The sequence below is a fragment of the Thalassophryne amazonica genome, chromosome 13 (assembly GCF_902500255.1).
Source record: "Thalassophryne amazonica chromosome 13, fThaAma1.1, whole genome shotgun sequence".
NCBI classification, from domain to species: domain Eukaryota; kingdom Metazoa; phylum Chordata; class Actinopteri; order Batrachoidiformes; family Batrachoididae; genus Thalassophryne; species Thalassophryne amazonica.
Window position 1 is genome coordinate 2,575,723 of NC_047115.1, and position 24,873 is coordinate 2,600,595.

At 43.3% G+C, this 24,873-nt stretch overlaps 1 protein-coding gene across 1 annotated transcript; it reads right to left on the minus strand.

Annotated features, from left to right (window-relative positions):
- Positions 1–1,517: 1,517 nt before the first annotated feature.
- mmrn2a (multimerin 2a) lies at positions 1,518–24,635 on the minus strand. The gene is made up of 11 exons (XM_034185028.1): positions 24,350–24,635; positions 20,636–20,758; positions 19,061–19,167; positions 18,272–18,352; positions 12,439–12,615; positions 9,660–10,051; positions 8,615–8,794; positions 7,108–7,563; positions 6,645–6,999; positions 2,433–2,963; positions 1,518–2,307 (listed from the first exon to the last, which is right to left on the minus strand). The coding sequence occupies exons 1-11, from the start codon at positions 24,562–24,564 to the stop codon at positions 1,907–1,909; spliced, it is 3,018 nt and encodes a 1,005-aa protein (XP_034040919.1). The 5' UTR covers positions 24,565–24,635; the 3' UTR covers positions 1,518–1,906.
- Between the last annotated feature and the right edge of the window lie 238 nt (positions 24,636–24,873).

Below are 24,873 nucleotides of genomic sequence, written 5' to 3' on the forward strand. Positions count from 1 at the left end.
ATTCTATTTTATAGTGACGACAGGAGTCGTGGGAAGGTGCAGGGGGTCGGACGGACAGATGACCTTGAAGAGGATGACTGTCAGGACGTTCAGATCTTAATATTAAATTTAAAAAAGGTGTATATATATATATATATATATATATATATATATATATATGTATATATACAGTAGTGTTCAGAATAATAGTAGTGCTATGTGACGAAAAAGATTAATCCAGGTTTTGAGTATATTTCTTATTGTTACATGGGAAACAAGGTACCAGTAGATTCAGTAGATTCTCACAAATCCAACAAGACCAAGCATTCATGATATGCACACTCTTAAGGCTATGAAATTGGGCTATTAGTAAAAAAAAAAAAAAGCAGGAAAGAATAATAAGTGTGGCATTCAGTCAGTGAGTTTGTCAATTTTGTGGAACAAACAGGTGTGAATCAGGTGTCCCCTATTTAAGGATGAAGCCAGCACCTGTTGAACATGCTTTTCTCTTTGAAAGCCTGAGGAAAATGGGATGTTCAAGACATTGTTCAGAAGAACAGCGTAGTTTGATTAAAAAGTTGATTGGAGAGGGGAAAACTTATACGCAGGTGCAAAAAATTATAGGCTGTTCATCTACAATGATCTCCAATGCTTTAAAATGGACAAAAAACCAGAGACACGTGGAAGAAAACGGAAAACAACCATCAAAATGATAGAATAACCAGAATGGCAAAGGCTCACCCATTGATCAGCTCCAGGATGATCAAAGACAGTCTGGAGTTACCTGTAAGTGCTGTGACAGTTAGAAGACGCCTGTGTGAAGCTAATTTATTTGCAAGAATCCCCCGCAAAGTCCCTCTTAAATAAAAGACGTGCAGAAGAGATTACAATTTGCCAAAGAACACATCAACTGGCCTAAAGAGAAATGGAGGAATATTTTGTGGACTGATGAGAGTAAAATTGTTCTTTTTGGGTCCAAGGGCCGCAGACAGTTTGTGAGACGACCCCCAAACTCTGAATTCAAGCCACAGTTCACAGTGAAGACAGTGAAGCATGGTGGTGCAAGCATCATGATATGGGCATGTTTCTCCTACTATGGTGTTGGGCCTATATATCACATACCAGGTATCATGGATCAGTTTGGATATGTCAAAATACTTGAAGAGGTCATGTTGCCTTATGCTGAAGAGGACATGCCCTTGAAATGTGTGTTTCAACAAGACAATGACCCCAAGCACACTAGTAAACCAGCAAAATCTTGGTTCCAAACCAACAAAATTAATGCCTCGCAGATGTGAAGAAATCATGAAAAACTGTGGTTATACAACTAAATACTAGTTTAATAATTCACAGGATTGATAAAAAAAGCAGTTTGAACATAATAGTTTTGAGTTTGTAGCGTCAACAGCAGATGCTACTATTATTGTGAACACCCCCTTTTCTACTTTTTTTTTACTAATAGCCCAATTTCATAGCCTTAAGAGTGTGTATATCATGAATGCTTGGTCTTGTTGGATTTGTGAGAATCTACTGAATCTACTGGTACCTTGTTTCCCATGTAACAATAAGAAATATACTCAAAACCTGGATTAATCTTTTTAGTCACATAGCACCACTATTATTCTGAACACTACTGTATATAAAACTGAATGAATACAAACTTAGATTTTTGGGGACAGAATTTGTTTTGAGGATGTTTAATAATAGGTGCATCATATAATCGCTTCAGTTTAAACTCTTCTACACTTTTTTCAGTGGACTGGAGGTTTGAGGTGTTCAGGGTTTAATTGATTGGTCCTGAGGTGATTGGGCATGAAACATCCACCAATAGGATTTCAGCAAACATTCTAGCATTTCAAATGGTTACCATGGTAACTTGGCCCCTTTGTGCCAGGAAGTTCTAAGCAGTCTTGTCTCCACTGCGCCCTCAAGTGGTCGGGTTCAGGAGCAGCCCGGCAAACAAGTTGTCCTCTGACTCCACCCATGCCCCTCCCCTCAGTTCCAGCCACACTCTCTCACCTGACCGAAGCAACAGGAAGCTAATGGCAGTGATAGGCCCCGCCTCTGTCACCACGTGCTGGTGGAGGGAGAGCATAGTACCATTTGACCTCCTCAGGTAAATGTGGGATGGGCCAGGTGTCAAGCCCATTGTGAGGACAAACAGGTATGTCCCGTCCACAGGAGCGGTGAAGGTTCCGATGTCCGAGTAGAACTGGTTGTGGTCCAGAGATTCTTCAAACACAATGATGTCGCTCTGCTGGTCACGCCGAGGAGAAGTCATCACGAAGAGCAGAGCAATCAACTGGCTGGACAAAACAGGTGCAGAACCTGCAGAGATGAGACAGGTCGTGAGACAAAGTGCAAATTAAAAGTATTAAACCAAATCGTGTGTGCTAACATCAGCTGAACATGTGCCTGGTATCAGGTCACGGCGTTGCTGAGTCTAAACTCACCTGGTGAAGACCTGCTCCGACGGTTTCCTCCCCTGCCCGGTCCTGCCTTCCCACCTCCTCTGCCGTCTCGCGGCTCTTTGGTCTTCACCAGCTGCCACAGCTTCTCCAGGTCTAGTGTGGCGTCTGATCTTGCCAGGACGTCCGCGTTGCTGAAGGTGTTTTTGAAGAGCCTCAGGTGGTCCTCAAGGCCCCTCTTCAGCCATGTTAGCTCCTCCTGCAGGTTGGCTTTCCTGTCATCATGCTGCACCTCCTGCTCAAAGGAGCTGCTGTTGCACGTGGTTGTACATGGCTTTTCCTCAAGCCGCACTGTCACTTTGAGGCCATCCACTACTTTCTCCAGGTTCCATAGATCACTGCTGTCTCCTTGAAAATCCTGAAGAGTCCCCTCAGGGTGCAGAAGCTCCTGGCGCGCGCTGATTGAGCCTCCCCTGGTCGTCCTCATGCCACCAGGTGGCCAGTCATCAGGCAGGACCTGAGAGGAGGAGGAAGTGGTCGACGGCTGGTCTGAAGAAGGAGCCTCCTCTCTGTCCCCTGCAGGCCAAAGAAAAGGAGACAAGAACCTTTCAGGAATGTGATTTGAATTTGAGGCATGAAGGTAGACACGCCACCCACACTTCCTGTCATGACTTCATTTCCTGCCTCTCTGTACCACTTTAATAATCTTACACACACACACACACACATATATATATATATATATATAGTATTTGAACACCCTGTGATTTTTGCAGGTTCTCCCACTTAGAAATCGTGGAGGGGTCTGAAATTTTAAATTTTCATCTCCACTGTGAGAGACATAATTTAAAAAAAAAATACGGAAATCACAATGTATGATTTTTTTTCATAATTTATTTGTATGTTACTGCTGCAAATAAGTATTTGAACACCTGTGAAAATCAATCAATCAATCAATTTTATTTATATAGCGCCAAATCACAACAAACAGTTGCCCCAAGCCGCTTTATATTGTGAGGCAAGGCCATACAATAATTACAGAAAAACCCCAACGGTCAAAACGACCCCCTGTGAGCAAGCACTTGGCGACAGTGGGAAGGAAAAACTCCCTTTTAACAGGAAGAAACCTCCAGCAGAACCAGGCTCAGGGAGGGGCAGTCTTCTGCTGGGACTGGTTGGGGCTGAGGGAGAGAACCAGGAAAAAGACATGCTGTGGAGGGGAGCAGAGATCGATCACTAATGATTAAATGCAGAGTGGTGCATACAGAGCAAAAAGAGAAAGAAACACTCAGTGCATCATGGGAACCCCCCAGCAGTCTAAGTCTATAGCAGCATAACTAAGATCAATGTTAATATTTGGTACAGTAGCCTTTGTTTACAATTACAAAGGTCAAACGTTTCCTGTAGTTTTTCCACCAAGTTTGCACACACTGCAGCAGGGATTTTGGTCCACTCCTCCATACAGATCTTCTCTAGATTTTCAGGTTTGGAGTTTCAGCTCCCTCCAAAGATTTTCTGTTGAGTTCAGGTCTGCAGACTGGCCAGGCCACTCCAGGAACTTGAAATGCTTCTTATGGAGCCCCTCCTTAGTTGCCCTGGCTGTGTGTTTGGGGTCATTGTCATGCTGAAGACCCAGCCATGACCCATCTTCAATGCTCTTACTGAGGGAAGGAGGTTGTTTGCCAAAATCTCACAATACATGACCCCATCCGTCCTCCCTTCAATACGGTGCAGTCATCCTGTCCCCTTTGTAGAAGAACACCCCCAGAGTATGATGTTTCCACCCCCATGCTTCACGGTTGGGATGGTTTTCTTGGGGTTGTTCTCATCCTCTAAACATGGTGATTGGAGTTGATTCCAAAAAGCTCTATTCTGGTTTCATCTGACCACATGACCTTCTCCCATGCCTCCTCTGGATCATCCAGATGGTCACTGGTGAACTTCAAACAGGCCTGGACATGTGCTGGCTTGAGCAGGGGGACCTTGCTGCCCTGCAGGATTTTAAACCATGACAGCATCATGTGTTACTAATGTAATCTTTGTGACTGTGGTCCCAGCTCTCTTCAGGTCATTGACCAGGTCCTCCTGTGTAGTTCTGATCTTTCTCAGAATCATCCTTACCCCACAAAATGAGATCTTGCATGGAATCCCAGACCAAGGGAGATTGACAGTCATCTTGTGTTTCTTCCACTTTCTAATAAATAATCATAACCGTTGTTGTCTTCTACCAAGCTGCTTGCCTGTTGTCCTGTAGTCCATCCCAGCCTTGTGCAGGTCTACAGTTTTGTCCCTGGTGTCCTTAGACAGCTCTTTGGTCTTGGCTATGGTGGACAGGTTGGAGTGTGATTGATTGAGTGTGTGAACAGGTGTCTTTTATACAGGTAACAAGTTCAAACAGGTGCAATTAATACAGGTAAAGAGTGCAGAACAAGAGGGCTTCTTAAAGAAAAATTAACAGGTCTGTGTGAGCCAGAATTCTTGCTGGTTGGTAGGGGATCAAATACTTATCACATATATACTGTCACATTGTGAATGAGGCAAATTGTTTCCACACACAAACCCGTATTCATCCATCAGCTGCTGAATAATGCAGATCGCACCAGTTTGCTCCTCAAAATCCACAGCAGAAGAACTTTTGTGACTGCTTGCATTGGGCTCTGTGCCATGGGGTGTCGCAGAGAGAAGGAGGAGACTGAGAGAGCCAGATATGTGGCTTCATGCAGCTCTCATTTCGCTTGATTTCCCAAACATCAGGCACAGGGGCAGCAGGTGGAACACCTGCAGGAGCACACTGAGGAGCATTGGAATGAGGTTTTTAGTCGACTTGCTCTATTAAGGATCACCACTCATCAAGATGGCTCAACACACTCAGTTGCAACCTTCATGACATGAGGCAAAATGAGGGTGGTGCGTGACATTCGTGGAAGATTTTTTTGACAGCCAAAAACATGCTCCATGAAAATCATGAATATCATCACCAACACATACTATTAAGAAACCTATTCAGATGCGTTAAGTCACATTAAGTATGTCACGAATGTGCCAAGAATTACGCAAATATGACATTTGTAATGCATCCTGCCTATGTGTAAACACACCATAAAACCCAGGCTTTTGGTGACTTCTTGGAGTGTAGAAGTTTCTTTCTGGTCAAAGTTTTGAACTTGAGAGATTTCGTTGATCTCTGCAGTGATGTTCTTATGTTTGGGTCCTGTACCAGTGATGCCAAGAGATTACTGGAAGAGCTTGTGGAGTCGTGAGGTCATTGGAGATGGGACAGTGGTAAGGTCTTTAGATCCTGTTGCTTGTGCTCTTATTTATTCATGGCCTTAGGCATTCAGCTAGAATCCAGGTCTAACTACCACAGTATGTCTGTGGTAGTGTTGCAGTACTTGAGTCTGGTCTTGGTCTCAAGTCTCAAGACCACCTTTTCACTTACTTGGTCTTGTCTTGGAAATAAAAGCAACTTCACTCAATCTAGTCCCCGTCTCCAGCAAGAATAAGTGCACACCTTAATTACAAATTTAAATTATAATTATCCTCACGCTGTTAATGTGAGCCATCAAAGGAACACATTCTCTGTCTGAGACAGCTATGACATATTCAGTTTGGTCCTTTCATACAGTATTCAGGTTGACCCCAGCAGAGCTGCTGAGCCCGTCTCCCCAGCAGAAATGTCACTTTTGAATATTGATCTGGTGACGTAAAGTCTAATTAAATTTGTGTTCTTGAAAGCAAACTTGTTTTCTTGGCTGTCTGTCTGGACTGTGTCTCACCTCCTGTAAAGACTTGGTCTTGACTCAGTCTTGACCACTAGAAAATCCCAGTCTTGGTCCCAAACTCAATCCATTAAGGACTTGGTCTTGACTTGAACTCTAATAGAGGTGGTCTTGTGGCCATCCCTAGTCTGTGGTATTAAGTCTCGAGTCTAGAGAATCATTGGGTGCCAATGGAATGACATGTGTCAGTTGTGGTCAGAGTGGCCTAGAGGAACCTCGTGACATTTAAGGTAACAGCACCTTCACCTTCATCACCACGGTCATGGGATGTGTTTTCCTGAGTCTAACCCAGCACACAGGTGCCTCATTGTTAGGTATCCAGTAATGACATGAAGCACACGCCCATGTATAGTCTGGCTGTGGCAGGTCAATGCTAAATGGTGTTTGTGGTGATCGGCGAGTGAGCTGGCTGCTCAGGTCACACTTGACTAAATTTATGGATGTGCCTGTGAGTGTAAAATGGATGTGTGATCTGTACCTGGTCCATTGCCCAGCACTGATGTGATAATCAAGTTGTGTCCACTCAGCTGCTCCTCCAGGTTCCTCAGGTGCTCTTTCAGTACTGGGATGGAGTTAGCCTCCTGCTCTGACTCTGGCCAATCCAGGAACTCCAGAACTTCCTCCCCCAGCAGCAGCTTCAGCACTTCGCTGTGTCGGATGGCATCTTTCAGCAAAGAGGCAAAGGAAGCATTGAGATATCCTATCTCCCCTTCCAGCTTCCTGTCAGTCTTCTGCATGCTGGACAGGTCAGTAACCACTGAGTTCCTCAGCTGGGTCACGTTCAAGTGCAAAGTCCTGGTCTGGCTCTGCTCAAAGGCCAGAGACTCCTTCACCTGTGGGGTGGTGGTGATGGAGAAAGCCAAGTATGGCGGTTTTATTTGGAACACTGAAAACATCAGGATCTGACTTAACGGTACGTTGTCATAAGTCATGTTTCTTACCTGTTGAAGGTCACGTTGTAAAGCCTCCACTACTGGTTCCCAGTCGCTGATCCCACCCCAGGTCTCCACTCCCTCCTTGTTTTCATCCAGGGCTAAGCGGTTTTCGTAAGCCAGCACCGTCACATTGGCCAGGCCCCTTTCCACACGGCCCACGGTAGCTGCCAGGTCCTTGCAGTCGCAGTCTCTGGATATATTTGACTGCTTATAGAAGGCTGTGTACAGATAGTCCACGTCTTCCTCCGTCTCCTGCAGCCGCTGACCCTGCTGGCTCAGATTCCCTGCCAGCTCGCTGACCTGTGTCAGGACCTTCACCTTTGCCTCCTCCACCTCCAACCCTGTCTCCATGAACAGGATCTGAGTGTTCCTCCCTGTCTGGGCGATCCGTTCCTCCAGATCCTTAAAGCCCAGCTTGAGCTGCTGGATGTCTCCTGAAGTCGTCTCCAGCAGCCCCGTCACCTGCATCACAACAACATCTGTGTTTATCAGTGATGTCACTGAGACAGCTGAGGCTCGCCTACATGCACACGCCATGGCGTCGTGATGTCAACATACAAGGTCACTGTAGGCGGTGATGAAACACTAACAACCTGCACAAAGCTGCCACACAAGGTTTTTTCTTGGATGTACCCAAGAACAGCTGATTCCTTATGTCAAAACATCCATCCATCCATCCATTTTCTTCCACTTTATCCAGTGTCGGTCACGGGGGTAGCAGCTCAAGACCTCCCGCCCAGACTTCCCGATCCACACACACCTCCCCCAGCTCCTCCGGGGGAACCCCGAGGCGTTCCCAAGCCAGCTGAGAGACGTAGCCCCTTAAGCGTGTCCTTGGTCTTCCCCGTGAAAACGTGATGCATCATGGCAAAACACGCCAAAACATTTCCTGCACTTTTGAAATTCACTTTTTTATTTGTCTTTACCCATAATGCAGTGTGGCGCTGCCCTGCGATGCTGGCACGCCAAATCACTGGAAGAGATCCCGTTTACGGTTTGTATCTATGGATTCACATTTGTTATTGCTCATATGACAGGACTGTTTGTGACCAGGACTTCCCTGTGATCTGCGCCGTGCCGTGTGAACCATGTGAACCTGGTCCCAGTGGACTCTGTTCTGATTAGGAGACCACTTGGGAACACCAGGAGCTATGAACTTGTGTCTCCATGTAGACCTGGAGTTCAGGTAGCTTAGTGGGAGTTGGACTACAAATAAGTCTATGTCCTCAAACAAAACATTTCATCTGCACAGTCTCAGTCCACCCAGCTGGAAATGTGTTCCAGCTTTGGCTGGGGAAGGAACCTGTGATGGACTGGCATCCCATCCAGCAGGAGTCCTTTACTTCACGTTACAGAATCCAGGGACTAGCTCTGGCACCAAAGGGCCTCAAAGACTAGTGTCACATTATATTGAGCTTGTGATTAACACTGTGGCCTCTAGGGGGCACTGGTAGGCATTTCCAACATGGCTGACGACAGAAAGATAAGCAGGATGATGGTAACATCTACAGACCTTCACAGTGTTGTTGACGACCATGTTGTCCAGTTGGTTGATGACTGCCCATAGCGCCGAGGTGTCTGTGGGCTGCTGCGAGGGTGTGGCCTTCAGAGGAGGAGGAGTTTCTGGAGGTAGGAGGAGATCCTGGTCCAGCTTCAACTCTTCCAGTGTTGCGTTCATGGTCTGCAAGCTGATCTGGGATCAGATACCAGACAAATCTGTTTACAGCATCATGAACGGTGGACATAAACAAACGACTCGGACACGCCGGCACCGTCTTCTTCCCACAACAAACCCAAACAGATTATTAAGATTTTACTGTTTTCTGGTGAAGCTGGAAAACTTGTTTATTCAAAACAGGCTTATTTACGTTTTCCCCCCTTAAAGTAACGTGTGTGTGTGTGTGTGTGTGTGTGTGTGTGTGTGTGTGTGTGTGTGTGTGTGTGTGTGTGTGTGTGTTGAAGCTGCAGCCTCATGTTGTGTTCAAGGTGCCCCATAAAGCCGGAACTTGAAATTAAGTAATTTTGGAAAAACTGGGGGGAAAAAAACAACAACCTGACTGGCTTCAGGTTTTAGTTGCTTTTATACAAAACAGACACAAAAATCAAGAAAAAGAAAAAAAGGTGCAGAATCTGTTTGGAAAGAGTCAAACTCTTGATGTCCCTCAGACGTACGTTACCCTGATTCCATTTGACTCCAGTTTAACACAATAACTCAAAAATAATAAATGGAATCATTTTGTCTGAAAAACTGATTCAAATTTAATACAAAAATCAACTTAATTTTGCTGATGTAACGTCCCTCAGACCCGCCTGCCAGCTGCTGAACTCTGTCATCTAATGGACTGTTGGTGGATACTGGTGACATGTTTTCTTTTTTTGTTTTTTTCTTCCCTGTCTGACGCCCAGCTCTGATGGACACTGAGCTCCACCACTGCTGGTTATAAAAAAAAAAAAAAGCAAATTTAAAGAAACTAATATCACCAAACTTTAACCTGTTTTTCTCTTTCCCAGCTTGTTTGTTTTAAAACTAATCTGGCGTCTGTCAGAAGGCGACCGACCTGCAGCACCTTCTGGTTCCGTTTGAGCTTCAGGTCCACGTCCGCCTTGAAGCTGGTCAGGTTGTAGTGCAGCATTGCATGCTGGGAGTGCAGCCGCTCCTCCAGGTGGGTTCGCTGGTGGCTCAGCTGTCTCTGGACCACCTCCATGTTCTGCAGAATCCCGTTCAGTTTGGAGTCCAAACGCTCCTCTGCGCCCTCGTTGGGCTGGGCGCGCCGCAGCCCGTCCACGTCACGGCCCAGTTCGGCGAGCCGGCGGCTCAGCTGCTCCAGGCTACGGTTGAATCCCTGCAGGACCGGCTGCAGCTGCGACATGAGCAGCGCCATCATGTGGGGCACGGGTAAGACAGCAGGGGCTTCTGGGTAATGAAAGGTGGCCTCTGAGTCCAGATCACCTGCACCCAAAACAAAAAGGTCATCAGGGGTCAAAGGTCAGCTGGAATCCAGGTCCCAATCTGTTTGTTTTTTTTCCATTTAAAAGTTATTATTCCCAAAGTGATGCATCAATAATAAATCAAATCATCAACTCATTCAAAGCAAAAGGAAACAAAAATAAGGTGTTTTTTTTTGTTGTTTTTTTAGTTTTAAGGTTTTATTCTGACAGTTCACAGCTCATTGGCGACACTTCCTGAAGGTTCAGGTCAACTTCCTGCTCTCTGCTGCATTGGCCAATATTTTTGGCCGCCATATTACCACTCCCATGTCTTGCTCCCAAACGCTCTTTTCTATTGATCCTTAATGAGGCTCATGCAACTTTATTCGTTGTGATTTTGCCAAAAAAATACCTTCATGTGCAGCTATAAACTGCGCAAATCGCCAGTTCAAAGTCTGTGGATGAACATGTCACCTGTGAGTCTGATTGAAATGGAAAGTAAGGAACAATAATTTCAAGAGTTCTATCCCTTATTCCAGCATAGATAATAATAATAACAATAATAATAATAATAAGTGGCTTGTGTGTAGCCACATGTTGACTTTTGTGTTTGATGAACTATTTTAAGACTTTTATTAGACTCTACTTGTGCATAGTTTTGGAGCTTTAGGTGTTGTTGCTTTATTACTAATGAGGCTGAAGCTCATAGAGCTGTGTGTAATAAATGTTGTCCTTGAAAGGGAAAACCAACTCTCCTGTAGCCAGTTAAGTGGTGTTTTATTCTTTCAGTGTAACTACTAAAAAAAAAAAAAAACTATTGCTATATATATATATATATCAGCGACGTCTGCTGGTCTGTCAAAGAGGGGAAGTTCATCATCGGCTTACATCACAAAATTTGTCAATTTATTTATATGTAAATTCAAATATGTAAAATGGTCATAACAGTCCCAAGTTCTGCAAGCACTTCACAATTTATATCTTTATTACATACAGTATTTTATGATGGCACAATCACATTATAACATAACTATTTTATTAATGTTTTTAAACAACAATACTGTCAAAAATTTCAAGGAGCACATAGAACCTTTATTATTATTAAACATACAGAACAGATGTTAACATATCTAACTGTATCAAAAGCTTCAAAACACTGAATCATGGCTTCATATTGATTCAGTGGTTCAAAACACTTCAGTTCTCCGTCACTAATTTTCATCAATAAGACACATCAGCAACCAAAAATTATTACCACATGTGCCCAGATAGACTTACAATCATGATTACGTTGATGCTGTGTTGCAAATCGGGATGTTAACTAACGTGCGATGACCTTAAATACTAACTTACTGAAGAACTGTCATGCTCAGCCCCGGCTCAGGGGTTAGGTCTTCGTTTGTTGCCTTATTTCCTCTTTGATTTTCCGGTTTTACCTTTCATTAGTTTATATCTCAGTTTGGTTCTGTTTATTGCTTTGCTTTGTTTACTATTTCGTTGCTGGTTTCATTCTTTACCTTTTTATTAGCTTGCAGTCATTCGGTTATTCATTGCTTTTCTTTATGTTACACTTTTGTCATGGATTCTTCCTTTGGCTATCTAGTGGTTAACTTAAAGTTGCTGATGTAACGTCTCTGGTCCTTTAAGTTTAGTTCTGGTTATCACATTTCTTGTATTATGCTTTAGTCACTGTTCTAGTTTTGATTATAATCATAGATCTTCTTGTTTGTTTCCTGCTATTTGGATTAGTCATGTTATTTCCTAGTTTTGTTTCCCCTTTTGTTTTGCTCATGCATTATTGCTTGTCTGGAACACGTCACGTTATACACTTAGTTTTTCTGTCACTTACTTAACTTGCTTTGCACCATTGGTTTTTCAGCCACTTAGTTATCTTGTCCCAGTTCACTTTGCTTTTGCCTCACTTCGCTCTCTTGCACTTACCTTTGTCTTCCCTGGTCACGCCCCCTTCCAGCACCTTCTGCACACCTGCTCCTCATTTCTCACCCTCATTATTCCACTGGTATTTAAATGGTAAATGGACTGCATTTATGTAGCACTTTTCCATCTACTGTACATCAGATGCTCAACAGCGCTTTACAATAATGCCTCACATCCACCCCAATGTCAGAGTGCTGCCATACAAGGTGCTCACTACACACTGGGAGCTTGCCCAAGGCACTTGGTGATTTTCTAGTCAGGCTGGGATTTGAACCGAGGATCCTCTGATCCATCACCTCCCTTATATACACTACACATACAAACACACCCAGGAAAGTAGAGACAAGAAAGATGGGATTTCCTCTGTGTGTTCTTGCACACTTCCCGTCCCTGTGAAAACCAAATCTGTCCCATAAAACACTTCTGAGAAGTTCTTTGTTTGTTTCTGCATCATGCAGGTTCCAAACCTACCAGGAAGGGGGGGCTCCAGCTGCTCGTGGTCATCCTGGTTTGCAGCATCATGTGGGGTGTGGTGGGAGCGGTAGGCGTGGCCTGTGTCTGGGCTGTGGGGTGGGTTGATTGACCCCTGGTGGTCACTCTGTTCCCGCTCCAGGTCTCCACGCTGCTGTTGGAGCTCCACCTGGACACCTGAACGCAAACACAACAATGAGCAGAGACGTTGTCATGCAGACAGAGTTACCCCGGTAAAACCAGCACGCTGCTTCAAACGCAGGAAAACCTCAGGACTGCCGAGACGCAAGAGGAAGCTAGTTCACAAACCGATTTCAAATTGATCCTGGATTAAGAGATGACTGAGTTTAAAACAACGTGCACTCCTTACAAAGCCAGGTGGAAGGTGGGCGTGTCCTCTGACTCTCAGTTCAGTGTGTGTGTTTCTACTAAAGTCCGTCCTATTCGAGGACTGTCCACAGAGTTCCAGTTTATTTTGGGAAGACACAGGAAGTAAAGGGCCGAAGTTCTGAGCTGAAATCCCCAAATATCTGCTCCTAATCTTTACCCATCAGGCTTTGCGTGGTACTCTGTCACCGTGTCACTTCCTGCCACAATAATAGACACGCCTGAGAACATTCATTGTATTTTACGGCTCGCTGTGATTCCGTGATCTGGTTCTGAGCTCACAGGAAGTCGTTTCAGTCCGAGCAACGTGTGACGCCTCTTTTTCTTTCTTTGTTCGACTGTGAATCAAAGCGCCAAAGGTCAAAGGTCTATTTTCATTGCTTGATGGTTCCTAAAATACTATCTACATGTTTCTGACTGGAATCTAAAAAAAGTACTGATATATAAAAATGCAAAGCACCGCAGTAGTGATATAAAAACACAAAGTATTGCAGTACCGATATAAAAACCCCCCACAGATTACCGCAGTAGTGATATAAAAACACAAAGTATTGCAGTACTGATATAAAAAAAAAAAAAACCCCACAGATTACCGCAGTAGTGATATAAAAACACAAAGTATTGCAGTACCGATATAAAAAACCCCCACAGATTACCGCAGTAGTGACATAAAACCACAAAGTATTGCAGTACCGATATAAAAACCCCCCACAGATTACCGCAGTAGTGATATAAAAACACAAAGTATTGCAGTACCGATATAAAAACCCCCCACAGATTACCGCAGTAGTGATATAAAAACACAGTATTGCAGTACCGATATAAAAACCCCCCACAGATTACCGCAGTAGTGATATAAAAACACAGTATTGCAGTACCGATATAAAAACCCCCCACAGATTACCGCAGTAGTGATATAAAAACACAAAGTATTGCAGTACCGATATAAAAAACCCCCACAGATTACCGCAGTAGTGATATAAAAACACAAAGTATTGCAGTACCGATATAAAAAACCCCCACAGATTACCGCAGTAGTGACATAAAACCACAAAGTATTGCAGTACCGATATAAAAAACCCCCACAGATTACCGCAGTAGTGATATAAAAACACAAAGTATTGCAGTACTGATATTAAAAAAAAAAAACCCACAGATTACCGCAGTAGTGATATAAAAACACAAAGTATTGCAGTACTGATATTAAAAAAAAAAACCCACAGATTACCGCAGTAGTGATATAAAAACACAAAGTATTGCAGTACTGATATAAAAAAAAAAAAAACACAGATTACCGCAGTAGTGATATAAAAACACAAAGTATTGCAGTACCGATATAAAAAACCCCCCACAGATTACCGCAGTAGTGATATAAAAACACAAAGTATTGCAGTACCGATATAAAAAAAACCCCCACAGATTACCGCAGTAGTGATATAAAAACACAGTATTGCAGTACCGATATAAAAAAAACCCCCACAGATTACCGCAGTAGTGATATAAAAACACAAAGTATTGCAGTACCGATATAAAAACCCCCCACAGATTACCGCAGTAGTGACATAAAACCACAAAGTATTGCAGTACCGATATAAAAAAAACCCCCACAGATTACCGCAGTAGTGATATAAAAACACAAAGTATTGCAGTACTGATATTAAAAAAAAAAAAACCCACAGATTACCGCAGTAGTGATATAAAAACACAAAGTATTGCACTACTGATATAAAAAAAAAAAAAAACAGATTACCGCAGTAGTGATATAAAAACACAAAGTATTGCAGTACCGATATTAAAAAACCCCCACAGATTACCGCAGTAGTGATATAAAAACACAAAGTATTGCAGTACCGATATAAAAACCCCCCCACAGATTACCGCAGTAGTGACATAAAACCACAAAGTATTGCAGTACCGATATAAAAAAACCCCCACAGATTACCGCAGTAGTGATATAAAAACACAAAGTATTGCAGTACCGATATAAAAAAAACCCCACAGATTACCGCAGTAGTGATATAAAAACACAAAATATTGCAGTACCGATATAAAAAAAACCCCCCACAGATTACCGCAGTAGTGATATAAAAACACAAAGTATTGCAGTACCGATATAAAAACACAAAGTATTGCAGTACCGATATAAAAACACAAAGTATTGCAGTACCGATATAAAAAACACGCCACAGATTACCGCAGTAGTGATATAAAAACACAAAGTTTTGCAGTACCGATATAAAAACACGCCACAGATTACCGCAGTAGTGATATAAAAACACAAAGTATTGCAGTACCGATATAAAAACCCCCCACAGATTACCGCAGTAGTGATATAAAAACACAAAGTATTGCAGTACCGATATAAAAAAACCCCACAGATTACCGCAGTAGTGATATAAAAACACAAAGTATTGCAGTAGTGATATAAAAAACCCCCACAGATTACCGCAGTAGTGATATAAAAACACAAAGTATTGCAGTAGTGATATAAAAAACCCCCACAGATTACCGCAGTAGTGATATAAAAACACAAAGTATTGCAGTAGTGATATAAAAACACAAAGTATTGCAGTAAACAATGATACAACCCCCCCCCAAAGTTCCACAGTACTGATATAAAAACCACAAAGTACTGCGGTAGTGATATAAAAACACAAAGTATTGCAGTACTGATTTAAAAAAAAAAGTTTTTGCAGTACTTAAAAAAAAGACAAATGATTGCAGTAGTGATATAAAACCCCAGAAAGTTCTGCAGTACTGCTATAAAAACTCACAAAGTACTGCAGTACTGATATAAAAGCACACACACAGAGAATAGTGCAATACTTACAACACATCGTCCTGCTCATGCTCAAAATAATCCATCTCATAATTTGTTATGGAACTTGCACAACAAAATGTGTCAGTGAGTGAGTGAGGTAGTCAGTGAGTGAGTGAGTCAGTCAGTGACTGAATGAGGGCGTCAGTGAGTGAGTGAGTCAGTGACTGAGTGAGTGAGTCAGTGACTGAGTGAGTGAGTCAGTGACTGAGTGAGTGAGGGCGTCAGTGACTGAGTGAGTGACTGAGTGAGTGAGGGCGTCAGTGACTGAGTGAGTGACTGAGTGAGTGAGGGCGTCAGTGACTGAGTGAGTGACTGAGTGAGTGAGTGAGGGCGTCAGCGAGTGAGTCAGGGCGTCAGTGACTGAGTGAGTCAGTGAGTGAGTGAGTGAGTGACTGAGTGAGTGAGGGCGTCAGTGACTGAGTGAGTGACTGAGTGAGTGAGTGAGGGCGTCAGCGAGTGAGTGAGGGCGTCAGTGACTGAGTGAGTGACTGAGTGAGTGAGTGAGGGCGTCAGCGAGTGAGTCAGGGCGTCAGTGACTGAGTGAGTCAGTGAGTGAGTGAGTGAGGGCGTCAGCGAGTGAGTCAGGGCGTCAGTGAGTGTGTGAGTCAGTGACTGAGTGAGGGCTTCAGTGAGTCAGTCAGTCAGTCAGTCAGTGAGTGAGTGAGTCAGTCAGTCAGTCAGTGAGTGAGTGAGCCAGTGAGTGAGTGAGGGCGTCAGTGAGTGAGTCAGTCAGTGACTGACTCACTGACTCACTGTTGCTATGGATACCGGTCAGTGAGTGAGTGAGGGCATCAGTGACAGTGAGGGCGTCAGTGAGTGAGTGAGTCAGTGACTGAGTGAGTGAGGGTGTCAGTGAGTGAGTGAGGGAGCCGGCGAGTGAGTCAGGGCGTCAGTGAGTGAGGGAGCCAGTGAGTGAGTCAGGGCGTCAGCGAGTGAGTGAGTGAGGGAGCCAGCGAGTGAGTGAGTGAGGGAGCCAGCGAGTGAGTGAGTGAGGGAGCCAGCGAGTGAGTGAGGGCGTCAGTCACTCAGTGAGTGAGGGCGTCAGTCACTCAGTGAGTGAGGGCGTCAGTCAGTGAGTGTGAGGGCGTCAGTCAGTCAGTGACTCACTGACTGACTCACTGTTGCTATGGATACCGGTCCGTGAGTGAGTGAGGGCGCCAGTGAGTGAGTCTATCTCAGGCAGCTTTTGTCAACAGTAACTCAAAACCAACAGATTCTGTGGCCTTGTGTGTCTCTGCATCACAAAGACGCTCATTACATCAAATTCCTAAATTCTGCATCCACCTAAAAGTGGTCAACAGTCATCCAACTATCCCAGCTGGTCTTTGTGACATCACAAAGCCAAAACTCCTTTGAACTTCATAAACCAGCAAGCAAACAGTGAGACGGCTGAATATAAAGTCCACTGTCTCCATGCAGCATGTCCTCAGTCCTCCTCCCAAAACTAACCATAGGCGTGGGCGTGTCCTCAGCCTGTGGGGTAGGGAGGTCTGTGTTTTGCAAAGTTTTAAAATGTAATCCTTTGACCCCCTGAATAGGTTCCAAATGACAGAAAACATGCTGTGTAAAATTGTCCTGATATAAATAAATTTTTAGAAGGAGCTGAAAAGCATTGAAATGTTGCTGTTTTCTGCCATATAACGTGATACAAACTAATGTTTGAAAATCACCTGTGGAGGTCGTGTTGAATTTCTAAGTGAGCACCAGGAGGATTCATCAAGATGTTTTGGGGGGGGCACCATTAAGCTTTAGTTCATATAGCATTACTACGACTAGTTCCCTCTAAAAATGAATTTACGAGTATATAAACAAATTTTAACACTGTATGTTTTCTCGTCAAATGGAACCTATTCAGGGGGTCAGAGGATTAAATTTCAAAACTTTGCAGAATAAGGACCACCCTACTGGGGGCTCAACAGAGGCTTCGTCCAGACTGCTGATGCATATCCGGTTTGAACCTGATTCCATGCTGCAAGTCTGAACAGTCAAAAATCTATCATGAAATCAATTTTTTCCATATCTGGCAAACCAGGCGAGAACTGCAGTGAGAAATGCGGCAGAGAGTGAGCGCCACTTCACTCGCTCTGCTCCAGTCATTTTCACCCCACTCTAATAAAATCCTTCACTGCTCGCTCCAAAAAACCCCCAAATATTCAATGTGTGATTCCAGACACACACACAAAAGCCCAAACTCACCTCATGTGAAGCGTGTTATAATATATATAAAACCTAAAAAATATAAACGCACCCTGACCTTTGATCATTCACGGAGCTCGGTGTGCATTTAGTTGCAGTGTTCAGATGCGGACACACACATCGGATCTGGTCACTCGTGGATGTAATGTGGACAGTCAGTCAGTGAGATCAGATCTGAACCGGCAGTCTGACCAAAGCTGAAGGAACCCTTCCTCTGACACACGACTCCTACCACCAGGGACCTCTGGACCGACCTGGTACCAGAAACTTCCTTATCAAATTCCTCTGGGCTGAGTATGGAGGGTTCCTTGGTGGAAAGGACCAGTTCCACTCATGTCTGTTGACCAATGAGTGGCTTTTCTGAACCAACTTGAAACATAAACATCGGGAGACCTAATGCTGAGCAAATGCACTAATGCTGGCACACACCTGGATGCTGAAGGTGTGCTCTTCCTGGTTTGGATCCTGCAGTCAAAACAGGTCTTCCAGGATCCAGCTGATTGTTGGTCACTAAGGAGAAAAAAGCAGTTTGATGTTTTCAGGTTCTGCTGTGGAGACGTGGGAGCATCATGTTCCCATACAAGTACCACATCTGGATTAAATTAAGTCATGAGTGATCGCGGTGGCATTTAAAAATAGAGACGAGCACAAACCCAAAAAACACTTTGGATGTTTGGATTTCCTTCCTCCACCCTGACTTGGGTTTTTGGAACGAGACCTGAACTCGGAGCGTTAGACTGTTGGTCTCGGCCACTCGACGTTTGTGGATTTTAATTCCATCACATTCTTGGTCTAAAGCATTTTTAGCCACAAAATGTGATTTTGCTATTATTAGTACTACTGTTACTGCTACTACGACTACTACTAGCATCTTTACTGTTACTACTACTGCTTCTACACCACTGTTACAACTAGTACTACTACTAGTATTTTTACTGGTAACTAGTTACTCTAATACTACTCTAGTTAATGTAATTACTGCTACTACTATCCTCTATATTACTATTCACCTATGATTCGTACTTTTGAGCTTTTCTTATTTTTATTTTATCAGCTGCTTGTTTCAAAATGAAACAAAGAGGATCAGAGAACTTGTTGATCAATCAAATAAAAAGAAAGGAAGTTTTAATAATCTTTTAAAAATCATCTAATGATTCATCAACTGATTGGTGTTCATGTTGTTGCTATGGATACCATGTGATGTGTTTCAGGACCAACCTGTGCCCTCACAGTTTGGTCCGCTGTGTCCTGGACAGCATCGCCACAGCAGAGCAGTGAAGACTGTTTGTTTCTGCCTGTAGACGGGCCGCGTGGACAATTTGTACCTGAAAACACAGTTTAATGCACAGAAATACTTTGAAGGATAAAGCCTGGGAAGTTTTTGGAAGGGAAAACTGCTTCTTCTTCTTTTGGCTGCTCCCATTAGTGGCCACCACAGCAGATTAGTCATTTCCATCTCATCCTGTCCTCTGTATCTTCCTCTGTCTCACCAACCACCTGCAAGTCCTCCCTCAGCACATCCATAAACCAACCCTATGGTCTCCCTCTTCTCCTCCTGCCTGGTGGCTCCATCCTCAGCATCCTTCTCCCTATATACCCTGGTTCCCTCCTCTACACATGTCCAAACCATCTCAATCATAGTCCATGTTGACTCCTGTCTGATCTCATCTGTCAATCTGTCCATCACCGCCAATACCACAGCTCTTCTCTTGGCACCCTGTCATAAGAATAGAATAGAGTCTTTATTGTCATTGCACATATATACATACAACACAACTTGTTCTCTGCTTTTAACCATCCTAATTACAGTTAGATACAATCCAACCACAGTCCAGCACCTGGGGACCAACTCCAGATGTAGATGCTGCCTTGGTCAGGGGCAGAGAAAGGAGCAGACTCTAAATAAGCATGTTTATAATTGTGGGAGGAAACCGGAATGCCCAGAGAAAAACCACACAAACACGAGGAGAACATGCAAACTCCACAAAGAAAGGCTGGGAATCGATCCCACTACCTTCTTGCTGTGAGGCACCAGTGCTAACCACTAACCACCGTGCCGCCTAAATCCACAAACACACAATGTAACTCCTTCTGACCTTCTCTATACTTCTCCACCAGTATTCTCAGAGCAAACATTGCATCTGTAGTGCTCTTTCTCAGTATGAAACCATATTGCTGCTCACAGATCTTCGCCTGTTTTCTAAGCCTAGCTTCTACTACTCTTTTCCATAACTTCATGCTGTGGCTGATCAGCTTTATGCCTCTGTAGTTACTGCAGTTCTGCACATCACCCTTGTTCTGAAAAATAGGAACCAGCACTCTTCATCTCCACTTTTCAGGCATGCTCTCACTTTCCAAGATTTTATTAAACAATCAGATATCATTGAATGTCTTCACCACTTCAACACTTTCACTCCATACAGATCCACTTTTGATGGTTGACTACAGGAGGTCCTTGAAAGTCTGAACCTTGACCCAACTATTCATTCTATAAAGATCTCAGCATCATCTGCAGAGTTAAGGTGACTAAAGCTTTTCTCATCCACGTAAGGACCCAAGTTTCTCAAGTTCATCACCCTAACAAACAGTCCATGCAACCACTGTGGGAGCCAGAACACTTTCCTGAGGAACACCAGTATCCACTGTGGAAAAAGTCTGTTTATTTTATTTGAACTGCATCTGCAGTTATTTAATTCCTGGAGCTGCTGTCATATGATTGGCTGATTAGAATGTTTCCTCAACCCACAGGAGTAGTGATGTGCCTAATAAAGTATCGACATTGTCAGTACTCACATGACCAGCTGACAGTCTGGCGTGCCACTTGGACAGGGACTCTGGGACTTGACAGTGTATGTCTCTGATCCACACACCGCCGCCATAGTGATCACCCGCTGGTGCACAAACGTACACCAATTCCTGCATGTGCACACACGCATGGACAGACACACGCACAGACATGCACATGTTGATGGTGTGATAATGTGTGCAGGAAGGCTGATGATGTCATTAGAGATGGCTGATGACAAAGAAACACTTCCTGTCAGGATTTTATCTGCTGATCCGGATTCTTTGCCTGTTTGCAGTTTTTGACTGCTTCCTTTTTCTGAGGTCAGAGGTCAAGCATTGTCCCCACTGTCATTCATCTCAGTTTAATTTCAACTTGTAAAACTCACTCATTTGTTGGCTTATTTTTATAGCTGTTTGCTTTGATTTATTCCATCATATCAAAAATCAAACTACAAAAAATAAACATTCAAAATGAAAGTGACCATACTCAGTATTCAGTTACTGTTCCAACATCAGCCGGCTGGAAACTGGACATGGAGTTATGAAACTTTCACTGGAGCACTGACTTATGCTGCATCCAATAAACACTGGCGGTGAGAAGTGTGACATTTTCCACGTTCAGTAAAAATGGGCGGTGAGAAGTCTGACTCGTTAGATTATTTTTAACAGATTATAAAAACTTCTTTTTATTTGACTGGCATCAACAAGTCTGACTTTTGCCATGTTCAGTAAACATTGGCTGTGAGTAGTCTGACTTTTGCCATGTTCAGTAAACATTGGCGGTGAGTAGTCTGACTTTTGCTGTGTTCAGTAAACATCGGTGGTGAATAGTGTGACTTTTGCCGTGTTCAGTAAACATCGGCGGTGAGTAGTCTGACTTTTGCTGTGTTCATATCGGCGGTGAGTAGTCTGACTTTTGCCATGTTCAGTAAACATTGGCGGTGAGTAGTCTGACTTTTGCCACGTTCAGTAAACGTCAGCGGTGAGTATTCTGACTTTTGCCATGTTCAGTAAACATCGGTGGTGAGTATTCTGACTTTTGCCGTGTTCAGTAAACATCGGCGGTGAGTAGTCTGACTTTTGCCGTGTTCAGTAAACTTCGGCGGTGAGAAGTCTGACTTTTGCCGTGTTCTGTAAACATTGACGGTGAGTAGTCTGACTTTTGCCGTGTTCAGTAAACTTCGATGGTGAGAAGTCTGACTTTTGCCGTGTTCAGTAAACGTCGGCGGTGAGTAGTCTGACTTTTGCCGTGTTCAGTAAACGTCGGTGGTGAGTAGTCTGACTTTTGCTGTGTTCAGTAAACGTCGGCGGTGAGTAGTCTGACTTTTGCCGTGTTCAGTAAACATCGGCGGTGAGTAGTGTGACTTTTGCTGTGTTCACATTGGCGGTGAGTAGTCTGACTTTTGCCGTGTTCAGTAAAGATCAGCGGTGAGTAGTCTGACTGTTGCCGTGTTCAGTAAACATCGGTGGTGAGAAGTCTGACTTTTGCTGTGTTCAGTAAACATCGGCGGTGAGAAGTCTGACTTTTGCCGTGTTCAGTAAACATCGGTGGTGAGTGGTGTGACTTTTGCCGTGTTCAGTAAACATCGGTGGTGAGTAGTGTGACTTTTGCCGTGTTCAGTAAACGTCGGCGGTGAGTAGTGTGACTTTTGCCGTGTTCAGTAAATGTCGGCAGTGAGAGGTCCGAACTCTAAATTCCATCATGTTTGGCCTCAGAAAATTGGATTTCTTCTGCATCATGTGGGAAGTGATGTAAAATGTGAACGCTGACACTCAGAAAACTGTCCCAAGTTAGAAATCTGACTTTTTCTGAGTTGCCATTGAATGTATCATGCAATCAAATAAACCTGAAACTTAATGATGCAGCTTAAACTTAAGAGGCTTTTAAAATTATTTGAATCTAATATTAAAGATTTTGACAATGTTTTAATTATTCCAAAACCAAAAATTTAAGATTGATGAAACTGAATTAAACTGGTTTGGACTGGATTGAAACTCGTAAAACTGAAGTGGATTCAACTACATTTAAACATAACCTTGTGGGTTTTGACTGGCTCGTTTAACCACATGTGCCTGGGACTCGGTTCTGGTGCTGTGAGATGTGAACACATTTCCTCTGGACTTAAAAAAAACACACTCAAACTAAAATTAGTAAAGAAAATAAATGCTAAATAAATGAACCAATAAATGAATGAGTGAGTGAGTAAATAAATTCATCCATCCATGTTCTATATGGGTTGGGGGGGTGGAGCCTAACGTAGCAGTCACACAGCGTGACACCTTGAATAAATAAATAAATGAATAAATCAACAAATAAATAAGCGAAGAAATATTCTAGAAAAACTGGAAGTTTTTTGTTTTTTATATAAAACACAATGATGTGAGAAGAAAAGTTTATCCATAAAACAGGATCACAGTGAGTAAACGGACGTGGAACTGGAACCTTTCTTTGAGGTCAGAAAAGGTCAAATAGACTGTTTTCAGTCATTTGTGTTTGTTTTTGTTCCTTGTTAAATTTTGATGTAACACAAACTCGTGCGGGAACACGGTCACGTGACAAACAGTGATTTATTTATTTTTTGTTCACACTCTGTGATAATGCTGTAGTGCACGTACACATGCACATACGCCGTCTCAGCATTTTATTGTCTTTATTTAAAGTTCTTAAGGTGTTGCTAACTTCTTTTAGCCTTTAGCGGCAGCTTACGTAGAGTTGAAATGATTGACCTTTGACCTTTAGAACAAATAGGCCCTAACCCAGGTTACCACTGAGCAGGTTAGTAATTAAATTTGACCTCATAAACTAAATAAACAAACACACACTGACACATGCAAGTGTGTTCACATGTCTGATTTGTGACAAGTGACAAAGTGACAAAGTTTATTCGGCACACAAAATATTCAAATAGAAAAAAATGAACAATTCCACAAACGCATAAACAAAACTAGTGAGTCCGAAAGGGTGTGGGCTGAAGCAAAGCTTATTAGCGCCCACCCCTGCTAGTACAAGTCCATCAATTGTAATCAGTCATATTTACATAAATACAAATTCACTACTACATGTCGACACACAGACATACACATCAGTATACTATTCACTTATATTTATATAGTACCAGATCACAAGAAAGTCAAATCAAGACACTTTACGCACTTTACAATTTCTGAGGTCAAAGGTCATCTACTGCCATTTCTTTAAAATTAGATTGTTTTCACTTTAACCTTAAAACTGACTTTCAGAAAATGAGAACGTCGACACTAAACAAGCCCCAGAAACCAAAACACATTCTGAGGTCAAAGGTCATGTTCCAGGAACAGGACAATTTCCAACTAATCCCATAAAAGGTCACACAAACATGATTCCTCTTCTCTCCTATGCTGTATCCTTCCCTTGCTACCTTTCCTCCTTCCCCCTTTTGCTAAACGTCACATTGTTGCTTCATAAAAGCCCAATTTTATCCTTTGATCTTTTTTAATCCACATTGTTAATATCTGATAGTTTCCCAACATTTCTGTTGTTGTTTGGATCTTTCAGCAAACTTTAAATGGCTCATTAAATTTGTTCTTCATATTTGTAAAGGGATCAAATCATTATTGATCAGTTTCTTCCAAATCTCTGAGATCAATCAAAAAGGTTTCAAAGCTTTCTGCTTTTAATGTCTGCGGAAATCAAACCCTCAACCCTGACAGATGCCCACAGCCGCACTGTGTCCCACTCACCCGGACCGGGCGGGGTGGATCCCTCCTTCTCCTGGTGGGGTCGTAGCCCTGGGGTGAAGCCTGTGGAGGTGAGGAGGTGCTCCTGCTGCTGATCCTCCTTGTGATGCTCCCTGCTCCTCCTCGTCTTCTACAATGTCGGGGTCTCGGGCTCTCACTTCACAGTGGACGCTCACTAATAAAGCCAGAACCAGCACCAGTCGTCCCATCGCCGCCATCGCGTGTCGACCCAAACAGAACTCTGAATGCGGACTCACTCGACCAGCAGCTGCCTAAAACACAAGAGGAGAGGAAACGGAGGCCACACCCCCTCTTCCTCTCCGGGCCGTCTGATTGTGTTCATGTTTAGCTGTTGACCAGCAGAATGTCAGCGGTTCATTGCAGCGCAGAATGTAACTCTCCCAAACTGGCTTTTATCCCCATCACATCTTTGTGACATCATAAGGTGTGACTTGTAAAGAAAGAGATCAAAGAGAACATTTCAGACAGATTCAGATCAACACTGAAATGTCTGCAACCTGTTTACA